Here is a 13,240-nt window from a genome sequence, read left to right on the forward strand (position 1 = left end):
CAGTTTAGGCGTGCCGGATATGTGCGGGTTTACATTGCAGAGAAATATCACCATCTGACCACACTGAAAAGGCTCCATGTCATCGTTAATTGAACGTCATTACGAACCCTAAAACCATGCACTACCGGGAATGACCGAGTAAATGCCTTCTTACCACCTATGATGACGCCCCGACACTTAACATCCGCCACTGGTCCTGGAACCAACTACTGTTTATAACGTTTTATTGCGCTTATTTGCTTGAGTATATGGGTCGTGTTCCGCAATCAGAGGCATCTCAAAAATATTCTTCACAAATGTATGGGAAAATGTTTAACGGATTTAAGCAATTTCTTAGTGTCCAACTACCAGTAGGACTCAGCGCGATGCAGGTGGATTTGGCAACCACATTGAGGAAGGGCGGTTTAGTTTGTACCGGCAAATCCGTCGTTATCCACGTTAGTTTATTCGTGTTTGAAGCACCGATATTGGTAGCTCCAATCCAGTAGTTTGAACCAGTCGATGAGGCTTCTACCGGTTTGGGATTGAAATAGGAGAGAGAGAGAAAAAAAACAAACACATTTTCCAAAGTTAGTATACGGCATGCTTCCCACAACACTTTACGTCTACTTACTCAACAATGATTCCAAATACTTTTGCTCCTTTTCGCTCTCGATGGTGGCCAACCCTTTACCCTCGTCGATGCAGTTACGCCACGCGCGGAAGAACGATCCTACGCCTAGTGTGCCGATGGTAAACTTTTTGTTCTTCACGGCAAAGTCCGCCGGCAGCAAGTAGCGCGGCTGTGGTGCAATTGCTTTCACTGTATCATCTGCAGATGGGCAGATTATAGTAAACCCATGGTAGTATGGTCCCCTAGTTGACTGTGTCCCCGTGTGCGGGTTATTTACCTACCTGTTGGTTTGCTGCTGTCCGCCGTGGGTAGGATGGGGAGTTGCTCCGCTTGTACCACGTTTTCCTCATCGACCGTCGGTAAGCCTACTGAGGCGCCAATGCAAACAATCAACAGCAGCACAGCCGCGGCAGTGTTTGCAAGGAGCATCTTGAAACTCTTGCTGAATGTCCCAGTACGCTATCACGTTGGCACTGAAAACCCTTCGCTGCGAGCCACCTTCTTATATAAGTGGCGGAAAATAAATAATAACAGTAGAAAGATGGTTTCAAAGAAAGCCAGAACTGGTTCCTTCTTTTCGTGGTTCTTGAATTCGGTCAATCGGTTTGAACGGAACAGATACAGAAGAACAGAATAAACAAAACAAAACGAGAAAAAACGTTAAGCGAGAATGTTTTTTTTAAACATAAAAAGAAACATTCATACTGGATTGAGGAACTGTGAACTGTTTAGAGCTTTGTATACTGAAATCAATGCAATGCTTTAGTTGCGTGTTTTTTGATGAAACGGATGTTTTGTTATCTTGTTTTCATTATTTTCAATTTTTTTCAGGAAACAATTGTAAATAACATAACATGGCAAAGCAAACAAACTGGAAGTTCATGAGATACATAAATCTATCCACCATATATACGTGTCGTTATACGGTATCTTTGCTTTATTGGTTCGGCAAACTCGAAAAATCCGTGCTCCAAAACTCATCCTGATGAGGTCAACGGTCCTGTGATGCAAATCTGATGCAGTTCTGGAAGATGCATACTCTCCTTTTCCTTCCTGTTACATCTCGCGATCTCGCGATTTATGTACGTTTGTCTCGCTCCTTTCGTGTCCAGAGTATCGAATCTTGTTCTGCATTTCCGCAAACGGTGCATCAAAACGGAAACTCGTTTCTCGTGGTGCCATGATTTTGGGTGTAAATAACTGTTCTTTTCAAAAAAAAAAAAAACAAATGAAACGAGCATTAGCCCTCCGAAACGAGCTCTCCTGCAGCCTGTACAAGAAGGAGGTCAATGTACCGAGCACGGATTGGGTGGATGATGGTGGAGGCGCAAGAACCGTGGTGGAAGCCGGAAAGGACACTATAAAAAAATGTGCCCAAGAAAGTAATGCTTTCATTTCTGCTCCGTCCGTTGGAGCGAGCGATCGTCACGTCAGTTGCGTAGAACAGGAGATCACGTATTGTGATTTGCCGAAGTGCTCGAATTGTGATCGATTTGCCCCCTAGTAGTGGCAGGATGGAGGTGCTGTACAAGAATACTCTCTTGTCGTTCGTGGTGGCGGTGGTTTTAGTGCTATCCATTGTAGCAGCTACTACGAATCCTGAACCCGCCGGAACAAAGACCGAAGTGAAGAGCTATTCACCGGAAGACGTCAAGGGTAAGGGCTTCTCTACAAGTTCACAAAAAGTACACACAATGCCATGCTCTATACACTGACCATCTTTTGCCAGACGTGAACAACTTTCCGGTTAATGGGCTGCCGCCATTAACGTACAGCGCGAAGAAATACACCTTGCACACCGAGGTTGTGAACTTCTTCGAGGCTTGGAATCGCTGCCGGGATATGGGCAAACAATTTGCTTCTATTGAAAACTCTCAGGACTTTGCCGCATACGGCGATGCTGTCCGTAAGTATTCGTACATTTTCTTTGCAACCAACTGGAACACACACATACACACGATAACGCGCATTTTCGAACACTATATTCCATGCCAGAACCGTATGCAAACCTCAACTATACCTTCTGGATAGCGGGAACTAACGTTGGTGCCAGGTCGAACGATCAGCGCAATTTCTACTGGATTACAAACGATCGACCGGTCAGCTATGTGAGCGGTTTCCAAAATTGGTTTCTAGGTTCCCCACCAAACGATGCCAACGCATGTATGCTAACTTATCAGAGCAGTACGCTTTGGTTCACTGTGCCCTGCTTTACCACCCTGTCATCCTACGCATGCGAGGAACCACAGGATGTCTGATCATACGAGCTTCCGGTACAAATGATCCGCTGATGCAATTGCTACTCACGACACAATGGAACAGTCTAATTATAAGTGGGAAGACGAACATTTAATATAAGAAGTTTGAGCTCAATAAAACTGTTAAAATCCCTATGCAAGCAGCCCGTATGTATCTCGCGAACTTGACGGACTTGGGAAGTGTTGCCTTACTTACAGACACTCGAATAAAAACAAAACATTCGCTTTTACGATCTTTATTTGATATTTCGTGTTGTTCAACAATTTTCAATAATAAAATATGCAATTTGATGTTATAATATAGCATGACCAATATATTGACACTTTTTACTGCAATTTCCAATTTTCATTTTAAAACGGACACAGATCGCCACTAATTGAAAAGTTTATTATAAAATGCGCTTGGGATTGGTCTTGAGAATGGTGCCGCATTCAGCACAGCGCAAAAATCAATCCCTCGACAGTTCATACACACAGAACAATGTTGCATGCTTTTTTTTGTTTCTATAGTGTTTCGTGAACGAAGCGCCAATTTAGTCATGATGTTTTTGCTCTTTCGTTTTCTCTTTGCTTACAATTGTGTTAACATCAAAATGGTAGTACAATTTTGTGACAGCCAATTCGTCTTTTTCTTCTCTTGTTGGGGTTTGCTAATCCAATTATGCAGCTTTTCATTACGATTTAAATGACATGAGAATATCTCTTGTTTTTACGTTACAACACAATCTTCCGAGCACTTGCAGAGCGAAAAAGGAAAGAAATACGATAACGATCGCTCGATCAGTTCAGTACTTGCACTTTGCGGGTAGTATCATCGTTGGAAAGATTTATTGGAAGAAACATATTTAACCATTGTTGCAGGTATTGGACCACTTGGACCACAAATAAACAATAAACAAAATAAATAGTAACACTATATTATTTGGTGCGCATGGTGAGCGAAGTTTTACTTCCGTTTTTTTCTTTTCTCTTCTTTTGTTTAATAAAATCGGTCAAACTAACTCCCAATCCCTGTTCACTGTTCGCCTTTACAGCACAGACGCATGTTTGGTGGGTTTTTTTATGATATAAACGTTATTGTATCTTGCATTTTAGTACAACATAACATTGTTTGCGTATTTGTGTGTGTGTGTGTGTGTGTGTGTGTGTGTGTGTGTGTGTGTGTGTGTGTGTGTGTGTGTGTGTGTGTTTTTGTTTATATAGGGAGATGTTTGTGTAATCTAAACAATAAGTAGATTGCCATCAGGAATACCCATAGCAGCGCATAATAAATGAAAGCAAAATTTTGCATGCACAAAACAGGTAATTTGCCTCTACTCTGCACCACACCACATCTAGAGAACATCTTTTATCTTTTGTATCGTATTTTGCTCCGTAAAAAATTACACATATAATTACACGACATCACAATGAAAACGATTTCTTTCCCCCAGGACGTTCAACTCGGCTGTTGTCTCAAGCATGATCATATAAAGTTAAACATATTTGCGTACATCTGGCAACGTGTCAAGCGCGATATTAACAATTAAGGACAATTTGTATTCCACTACACTCGTGTGCCAGTGTGAAAGGTATTTATGGTTTAGCTTATTGTTATTTTAACTTCGCCCGTACGACAACATCTTCGTCGACTGCAAACATCTTCCAAATAATGTCTCCAATTTTCCCGTACTTTAGTGTTCTATTCGATGCGTTTCGGTGCTACTGAAGAAGCTTTCCCTGATCGCTGATTATTAGTTAGCACACAGTGTTCGTTTTTCTAAAGATATTGTCAACAATTCAGTACGATTTTTGGAACAATCAAAAGCAATGGCGCCATTCAATATATTCAGCCCGATCGATCGAACGAACGTTCTGCTAGCTGCTACTTTCGGTAAGTTATCCTCTTCAAAAAAAGCAAATTCATCCGGCAACAAAGTCACTTTTAGGAATGTTCGTGCTCTTCCACAGAGAGAGAGCAAGAGAGAGAGAGAGAGAGAGAGAGAGAGAGAGAGCGAGAGAAAGAGTCAGTATAATAAAACATAAACAAAAATATCCTGTTGTTGTGTTGTCGTTTATACTATTTTGTTCTTACTGGTGGGCAACCATTTGAATGGTGGTGAAAGGTGGTGTGGGAATTACGGTAAATAGATATAACATTTGTTTACTTTCTTTGACAACCTGCGCTTGAAGCTTACTGCTATTTGAGCAGATTGATCAGCTCGATGACCTGCTTTCGGTTGCTGTGCATGTATGCCTTTGCCTCCCACAGCATATTGATTAGTGGTTCGTCCATCTTTTCGTCCATTCCAATGTCAACAGACATCTGCGGATTGAACCGGAAGTACGGTACTCCTATCATACTACACCACGCTCTGGCACGATCTACTACCCGTCCATCGGATGCTGTAGCCTGATCTACCAGCAGTGTGCCTGATGAGAAAAGAAGCAACAGAAAAAAAAAACACTCATTAATCAATACCGAAAAATAGGGGTTTCGCCGTACAAAGCGAAAGTAATAGAAGAAACTTACTGATGGTAGATATACCGTAGGCCACTTTGGCCGTAGCCCATATGCTATCCGGACGAAACACATCGATTTCTTTCAAATCCACTACCGGTGTTAATCCTGTGCCCAGGGACACTACCACCGACACCTGTATAGAGTGGAGACAAAACATGACAAGAACATTTGCTTTGTGACTTGCCTTTTTTGCTATATCAATACTACTACTACTTACCGGTACTGCCTCGGATGCCCGACCAATGTAATGCAGTGCGGCATTCAGTTCGTGAATTTCGGTCATGGCGTCCAGCGTCGGATTATTCGCAATCAATCCACCATCGAGAAAACGGCCGAACGCACGAAAGTACGACGGTGCGGCCCCGGTGGCTCGGGCTGCACGCCACACCAGCTGTTCGCTAGGCGGCGGTGGCGGCTGTCCACGATTATTTGATGGCGTCACGATGCTTAAAATATCGCTGGCGGCCTCGTAGTTGCGGAATAGATGCAAATTTACCGGCTTCCTATCAGCCATCACTCCCGTTACCATCAATCGAGGATGTTTGATATCCGACATGACGGTAAACTCTCCCAGCTGCTCTTTCAACACCGTTTCCAGCTGATCACTTGGGTAGGGCCGGGATCCGACGAACGCTTGGTCCTTCATACGCAGATACAGACACATGCATTGTTTCATGGTTTTACCGCATCCTAATGCAAGCGCCAAAATTCCCCCAGTACTGGTACCGGCGATCCAGTCGAACAGATGCACGATGGGTGTTTGGGCGAGATTTTCTATTTCCAAAAGCATTTGTGCCAAAACAAGTCCCCTGATACCACCACCATCCAGACAGAGCAGTCGGCCGCGCCCATTGTACGATTCGCCACTAGCTCCCGCTTCACAGGACGAACGGGGCCGCGAATCCGTTCGCTGACCACTGCCACCAGCACATTCTGCCGTCGGTGTCTTGGGAGACTCCGGACCGGCCGGTTCATCTGTTAGCATCGGTTCGTCGCCGACATCGAAATCGCCCAGCAGGTTCACTCCACCCTTCATCGAAGAAGACGTGGACGTAGGGGAAGTGGGTTTAGAGGCAGCCTCTACCTTGCTCATAAACATCGAAAGCAACGCATCCATCATGCTCGCGCCTTTACGCTCTTGACTGACGTCGACTGTTTTCACTTCCGGCCGTTCGCGCTCCTCGGGGATGGTCGCACGAATCGTGTTCGATATCAGACTTGGCACACTGTTGCGATGTGACTTGGTAGTTGTTCGGGCCAGCACCTGCTGGATGTGTTCACGCTGCTCCGTCGTTTCCGGTTGGGCCGGTGGGATGCCATTATAGGTACCGCCCGCAGCACACCCTGGAGGACATTTACTACCCTTTTCAGGGCACCGTTTTGCACCCACCGAGTGCAAAATGTACAGAATCATCGAATCCTTTGAGCCACTGTCATCCTTTCCGACCAAGTGACGGGGCGTTTTACCATCCTTGTTCGGTTTGTTAAAGTCTGCACCGAACACTACCAAACACTGCACGATCGGAATAAGCTTCTTTTCTACCGCAATATGTAGAGGAGTGTTGCCGGAGTTATCAACCACATCAATCTCAGCATCGTGAGCCAACAACGCAACGACACATTCCAACCGGTCGCGTGCCACCTGAAAGAGAGCAAATATAGAACGTACATTCATTAACACTCTCTAGTACATTCTTAAAGCACACCGATACGACCGATCTTTTTTTTTTGCAAACAAAACAAAAAAAACTAGCACAGGGAGATGCTGGTGTTTTCAAGACTTACCATCACATGCAATGGAGTTTGGCCGTTGAAATTTACTAAATTTACATCGCAACCACGCTCTATTAAAGAGTTCAATACCTCACGGCTGGAGCTCCAGTGCAGCGGGGTGCCGCCGTGTTTCATGTCTTGTGTGAACAGTTTGTTTGGATTGCTGACAAGAAAATCGGCTACATTACCTGTAGAAGAAGGTTCTACGTCGATTATACCAATTGGGGAGTATGTGTGCAGGAATTGTTCAATATGTGCAGTAAACGTTGAAGCGGGATACGTTTGAAGCGTAATTCATAAGCAGGTGTATAAAAGGGCGATGAAATAAAGGAAAGGAAAGAAATCATATATATATATATAAACAATACTAAATCAAGAATGCTGCTCTGCATCATGGACAGAAAATGGAAAAGTTATTAAACAGCCACTTGCCATCAGTGCAGGCTTTTGTAAAAAAGAAATAGAAACATAGATCGAAACAAAAATCATTGGTAAAATAAATTATTGTTAGTCGCGTACAATCTAACCCCCGGGTTGGCGGTCCAAACTTACTCGATGGAATGGATTTGCTATAAGAGGTTCCAGCTCCTCGGGCCATCTTATTCGTATCGGCTCCGGCAAGCAGCAGTGCCTTCACGCAGTCCGGTTTGTCTGCCAAACACGCCAAATGAAGCGGCGTATAGCCATCGGTGTTGCAATGATTAAGGTTGGAGGTACTTTTTGCTGTTAACATCTGCAAATATATGGGACATGGTTTTACATCGTGCTTCTAAAGTATCCGGACTTTTACTTATCATACATTTATCATTTCCTTTGTCGTGCTAGCCGCGTAGTGAAACACCGAATTGCTGTTCTTATCCAGATGCTCCAAGTTGCATTGATTAGACTGTATCAATGCTTTTACAAACTCAATGTTGTTCGCCTTAACAGCAACCTTTTGGACAGGAGAGGAGGACATATAACAGATTAGGGTACTATTTCATGACTGATGAGTGTTGCAGTACTATTGTAATCAAATTTACCTGCAATGGAGTCATCATCTCAGAATATTCAGCATAGTCGAGAAAATCAATAATACTAGGATTCGAAATATAATCAGTAAGATTATAAAAAGCAACAACGTGTGCCAAGGACCAGGAAGGGTTATCAATCAGTACGTCGCAAAGCTTTTGCAAACCATTGATATTGTACATCTACAATCAAGATATCGCATTAGAGGTTAGGTAATTTGTGTAAAACAACACGTCACACATTGTATATTACCTCGCGAACGATTTTTACCAATTCTGGCAAACGTTGATGGAAGGCCTCAAATTTTTCCTCGGCTGCCGATTGTGTTGTTGCTCGATACAAGCTGTAAAACAAAACGACAAAAAATTACATCATACTGTTCCGAAAGAAATTTCAACCCTTGATTAACGCTACCTGTAGGATGTGTTGATCGTTTCCGAATGGGGCCTTTCCAGTATGATTTCGTACACCAGCTTTTTGTCCGGGGAGTTGGGATTCGGAGCAAACAGTCGCATCGATTCATTCCGCTGAAGTACTGGCAAGTTGATGTAGGACTCATTTTTCACTTCCTGTACCTTGTTAGGAGGAACGTCCCCGCCTAACAATCGCTGGATTGCTGTTCATTCAACAGAATACGCCGGTCAGATGAAAATTAACACGTCAAGTCGTTCACAATGAAGGATATGCAAAATGGAAAGAAAGGAGTAATATTTAAAAACCAAATCTTTGTCGGGCTACTACAGCAACACTTCCTGGCCAGTTCGTCTACAGCATCTGTACCTAAACCGGATGCCAATGCACCGATCCCGAGCCAAGCCATTTGCATTAGAGCACACAGCAGTTTTCACTACTTCGGTTTGGTGGTTGTTTGTTCCAACGAGTTGCAGCAATAGTTTAATACTGAGCGTATGTACAAGGATTAGGAAGACACTTTGGTACGGGACATTTTGAGGTAGCTGGGTGGGTATACAACTAAACCGAATGGAAGATTGGTTCGTGGGAATTGTGGAAACAAGTGGAAGTGAAAGGATTAATCAAACTGAACGTAGAGCTCTGGTAGGAACTGAAACGAATACAAACGATGATGATGAAAATATGACAGTACTCTGTTTATGCAGGACAGCGACATACAACAATTGCTCAAACTGCTACACACATTCATAACCAACCAAACCAGCCAGTGCTAGAAATTATTTCACCAAGCAACCGTAAGCGAAATGCCAACTGCGATTCGTAGATGAAACCTCTCGTATCTTCCAACCATATGCACGATGTCAACCGTGAAGTAATGACGCGCGTTGGGGCAGAACGCTCGAGCAAAATAAACACAAAAACTTAGCCGTAGCTATGCAAACTGTAGCCCCAGCAGTCAGGGATGAGTGATAAAATTTACGTGCCACGGAAAATATGAAGGTGTCTATTACAAAGAATTAATGATTGTACGTAGCATCTGAATCGGTTGATTCGTTACAGCCTAATGAACAGAACTGTCTGATGGAGCCAAGCGTGGGGGATTATTAGCGTATCGTTCTATTATTCCTGGTAGAAAATCAAACAAATACCTTGAATGAAATCCCTTTCCACAATTGGCGGATTTTTCCACAGCCCTAAAGAACCAAGGAGTGTGTAACTTCATTAAAATGCATATTTTTACGAATTGTCAAGTTGTAGTAGCACTGTAGCCAAAGTACACTTGCACCCGTCAGCGAAAAGACGCTCTTTTTCTAATAAGCAAACCAACTACTGTCCACCAATCGATATACGGCAAAGTAAAGAAGGGACCACCATTGTGTGTGAACGTGTGCGAAAGCGCTTTCTGGTGTTGTTGACCTTTTGGGTGCTCTTCGTACCCAATATGCTTTCTTTGTCCTGTTCCAGCGTGAGTCTCGAGAGTTTCCGCTTTGTTTTTACCCGAATCTATTTCACTTACTGCACTTACAGCAAATGTGCCGAATCGACTCGAGTTAGTTACGCTTACAGACGATTAAACAATTCTGTCACGTTCTCACCACCTCCTTAAAAGTATCATTGCGAATTTTTAGATAGCCGAAAAAGCTACTGCAGGTGCGGCATGCACCGGATCTGGTTGTTGCTAAGCGTATAGCGCTGGTATTCCGGCATTCATGCATATTCGGTGTGTTTATCGCAGGCATTCGAACTAAAAGGATTTAAAACGTTTGTCACCACACCACTCACCATTCAGCATATCTTCTGCACACAGATATCGTTCGGATACGATAGCGGTTTACGATGTCGTTCTGTGGAGCAAACACGCCACTCTAGATTGCATCAACTTTCCCGTTTTCACAAAATGATAATACTGCGACGCTGTTGCTTCGATTACGTAGCGCTGGTTTGGTTTGCAGCAAACTACCGGGAATCAAAAAAAGGTTGACCTTCGGAACTGTATCATCCGTTCTACAGATGTTTTTCTTTCTGATCGTGCCCGCTATGACTAATAGATTAGAATTTTCACGTACGTTTGCGGTTTGTCGTCGTTTGACAGCTACGACGTTAGAAAAAATATAAACAACAAACCGGGTACTTCCATCATACGAGCCGTGGTGATGAAAAGGAAAATGATTTAAAACTTGCCTTTGGTTTGAACCTCATTAACATTCACTTTGAATCATTACTGTTACATGTTTGATGTTATGTTTTGATCAATTCTATTCAACCAATTCTTCTATAAAAATTGATTATAATTTTCCGTAAAACGAATTTAGATCACATTTCAGAAGGAGAGGCCTACAAACGTCAAACGTATAAATCAATATGGCGACGCACGAAGGATTTGGCAGGAACTTGTACTGCTGATTTGCTTACATTTTATAATGACACATTAAATATGCTTTTCGCGCAATTATGCTCTATGCTGGTGTTTTCTTTTATGTCCAGTTAGCGCACTTATGATAACATCATTAATCATTTTTAATACGAAAGGCACTTTTTATGTAATACAATTGCAATGGTGTGAGTTAAACATTACTAACCAATGGAAGTTTCATTATTACTTTTTTTGTAATTGTATCGTTATCTATTTGTGATGGTAGCTGCACTTGATCTGCCAGCAGTGCACCTGACTAAGTAAAATGAATGAAAACTTCAATCCATTAGAATTTCTTCACCTACCCCCATCCTTTAATATTTGTATGTAACAACTACAAACAAAATTGTGTTTCCCTTTCAAATGGCCATAGCATTATTCATAGCATTTAAGAGAGGAATGTCAGCCAGAAGGTACAAAGCCTCCATAAAACAAATTTGTATATTTGTAACCAATAATGTATATTGTAACGAAAGGGCGACCATACGCTGAATACACATTCTTTTAGAAGGCCGTGTGGTTTCCTTCAAGATCGTGCTCCGGAATGTATCTAGTTCAATCCTCTCCTCATCCGTTCCTTCAATCCTCCAACTACCAGAACTAGGTTCAAAATTTTAAACCTAGTAGGTTCGGTCGGAACTAGGCTCGCTTGAAACGGTCGGAACGATCTAAACCAGAGATGTCAAACTTACAGCCAGCGTTGCGGCCCTTGAGGTCGTTCAATGTCAGAGGTCATCAATGAGCATATTGGAAAAGAACAACAATTCTTATACGCGGATTCGGAGATACGCGGTTTTCTAAATTTGACAATACTTTGAGCAAATTGTACTGATTTGACACATCAATTGCAAATTGCCAAATAATTTCCGTTTTCATCGAATGTTAAAAACTATTTCAAAAGGTTTAAATCTGTTATATTCAGTCAGAATCATATCAAATAATTCATAAAGTGAATAAAACTGCCTCCTACTTGCAAAATTACACGAAAATTAGTGATATTTTAGCTGGAAATCACGAGATTCGACTTACGCGGAAATTCGAGATACGCGGTATTTTGCGGCCGTTTTCGGTCCCCATTAACCGTGTATCTCGGGGACCGCCTGTATTCGCACTAGTGATGGGTAAAGTTGGCATAAATTCGGAATCGACTCCGGAAGGTAGGTCCGCCCTGCATCATCCGGAGTCGTTCGGAATCGCTCAGAATCGCCCGGAATCGCCCGGAGCCGTCCGGAGTCGTTCGGAGTCGTTCGGAGTCGTTCCATAGTCGTTCGGAGTCGTTCGGAGTCGTTTGGAATCGGAGTCGTTCGGAGTCGTTCGAAGTCGGAGTCGTCTGGAGTCGCACGCGCAAAGTGAAAGACAAAAACACAACGAAAGGAAATGTCTGATCACAAGCACAAAGGCTCCTGTTGACTCCGACCAACTCCGATTCCGGTCGACTCCGAACGACTCCGGACGACTCCGACTCCAAACGACTTCGAACGACTGCGAACGACTCCGGACGACTCCAAACGACTCCGGATGACTCCGAACAACTCCGGACGACTCCGACTCCGAACGACTCCCGACGACTCCGAACGACTCCGAACGACTCCGAATGACTCTGGACGACTCTGAATGACTCCGATCGACTCCAGACGACTCCGAACGACTCTCGAAGGCTCCGGACGACTCCGGGCGACTCCGACTCCGGGCAGATCTAGTGGTTCCATTTTGCCGGAGTCGGAATCGGACTACCAATAGCTGGAGTCGGATCGGAGTCGTGGGTGCGCTCCAGAGAGCACATCACTAATTCACACAACTACTCATCCAACAGGAATCTTACGCTGTGTCATTTCGTACCGAGGCGAGACCCTTTTTGGGCAATGTTCATTGGGATTGATATAGGGGAAAGTAGGTAAAGATGGACACTGCGGAAAAAACGAACACTTTCTCATAAATATACATTAAAAGTGATTATTGAATAGCTTAACAATGGATCATCCAAAAAGAAGGTTTGACAACACATGTGAAAACATGATATATTTTGCTATGATATCTGAAAAAATTGGTTAAATTCATGAACAAAACAAATTTTTAATCGTGCGCACTCTTGTGGATCTTATTTGACTAGTACGGATCATAAGCTTTACCAAAAATATAAACAATGCAATTTGTAGTCTTTCTAACAGAAATGAGATGTCGTGATTTTTAAGCAAATAAAAAAAAAAGAGGAAAAAGATTGGCAATAAAAGCAATAAAAGTTCGTCAGTTTCTGG

At 43.0% G+C, this 13,240-nt stretch overlaps 3 protein-coding genes across 12 annotated transcripts; 1 reads left to right on the top strand and 2 right to left on the bottom strand.

Annotated features, from left to right (window-relative positions):
- Positions 1-183: 183 nt before the first annotated feature.
- Positions 184-1,109, bottom strand: LOC120908826 (protein A16). Its single transcript, XM_040320219.1, has 3 exons — positions 895-1,109; positions 614-811; positions 184-510 (listed from the first exon to the last, which is right to left on the bottom strand). The coding sequence occupies exons 1-3, from the start codon at positions 1,040-1,042 to the stop codon at positions 278-280; spliced, it is 579 nt and encodes a 192-aa protein (XP_040176153.1). The 5' UTR covers positions 1,043-1,109; the 3' UTR covers positions 184-277.
- A 51-nt stretch (positions 1,110-1,160) lies between these two features.
- On the top strand, positions 1,161-3,011 carry LOC120908825 (protein A16-like). Its single transcript, XM_040320218.1, has 4 exons — positions 1,161-1,351; positions 1,445-2,269; positions 2,343-2,519; positions 2,609-3,011. The coding sequence occupies exons 2-4, from the start codon at positions 2,128-2,130 to the stop codon at positions 2,869-2,871; spliced, it is 582 nt and encodes a 193-aa protein (XP_040176152.1). The 5' UTR covers positions 1,161-1,351; positions 1,445-2,127; the 3' UTR covers positions 2,872-3,011.
- Positions 3,012-3,243: 232 nt separating this feature from the next.
- On the bottom strand, positions 3,244-10,649 carry LOC120908823 (85/88 kDa calcium-independent phospholipase A2). Of its 10 annotated transcripts, none has more exons than XR_005741179.1 (13): positions 10,355-10,649; positions 8,939-9,221; positions 8,573-8,774; positions 8,411-8,501; positions 8,170-8,340; positions 7,947-8,081; positions 7,700-7,880; positions 7,580-7,591; positions 7,160-7,350; positions 5,592-7,016; positions 5,384-5,507; positions 4,946-5,283; positions 3,244-4,812 (listed from the first exon to the last, which is right to left on the bottom strand). XR_005741179.1 is itself a non-coding variant. In XM_040320217.1 (13 exons), exons 1-12 carry the CDS (start codon positions 10,362-10,364, stop codon positions 5,051-5,053), a joined length of 2,820 nt encoding a protein of 939 aa, XP_040176151.1. In that variant the 5' UTR covers positions 10,365-10,649; the 3' UTR covers positions 3,244-4,792; positions 5,019-5,050. The 10 variants fall into 10 exon arrangements, 2 of the variants coding, with proteins under 2 accessions (XP_040176151.1, XP_040176150.1); XR_005741182.1 differs by lacking the exon at positions 8,939-9,221 and adding an exon at positions 9,721-9,765 and having other exon boundaries at positions 7,160-7,335; XR_005741178.1 differs by lacking the exon at positions 8,939-9,221 and adding an exon at positions 9,721-9,765 and having other exon boundaries at positions 3,244-4,792.
- Between the last annotated feature and the right edge of the window lie 2,591 nt (positions 10,650-13,240).

Source organism: Anopheles arabiensis, chromosome 2, assembly GCF_016920715.1.
Source record: "Anopheles arabiensis isolate DONGOLA chromosome 2, AaraD3, whole genome shotgun sequence".
NCBI classification, from domain to species: domain Eukaryota; kingdom Metazoa; phylum Arthropoda; class Insecta; order Diptera; family Culicidae; genus Anopheles; species Anopheles arabiensis.

Bases quoted from the DNA above. Each gene is read 5' to 3' on its own strand.
- LOC120908823 (XM_040320217.1), bottom strand. The intron at 8,502-8,572 runs GTAGCGTTAATC...TTTGTTTTACAG, and splicing joins ACGATCAACACATCCTACAG to CTTGTATCGAGCAACAACAC. The intron at 7,881-7,946 runs GTATGATAAGTA...ATATATTTGCAG, and splicing joins CGACAAAGGAAATGATAAAT to ATGTTAACAGCAAAAAGTAC.
- LOC120908825 (XM_040320218.1), top strand. From the start codon at position 2,128: ATGGAGGTGCTGTACAAGAATACTCTCTTGTCGTTCGTGGTGGCGGTG. The intron at 2,270-2,342 runs GTAAGGGCTTCT...ATCTTTTGCCAG, and splicing joins TTCACCGGAAGACGTCAAGG to ACGTGAACAACTTTCCGGTT. The intron at 2,520-2,608 runs GTAAGTATTCGT...ATTCCATGCCAG, and splicing joins CGCATACGGCGATGCTGTCC to AACCGTATGCAAACCTCAAC.
- LOC120908826 (XM_040320219.1), bottom strand. From the start codon at position 1,042: ATGCTCCTTGCAAACACTGCCGCGGCTGTGCTGCTGTTGATTGTTTGC. The intron at 812-894 runs GTAGGTAAATAA...GCCCATCTGCAG, and splicing joins GGACAGCAGCAAACCAACAG to ATGATACAGTGAAAGCAATT. The intron at 511-613 runs GTAAGTAGACGT...CCAAACCGGTAG, and splicing joins GTATTTGGAATCATTGTTGA to AAGCCTCATCGACTGGTTCA.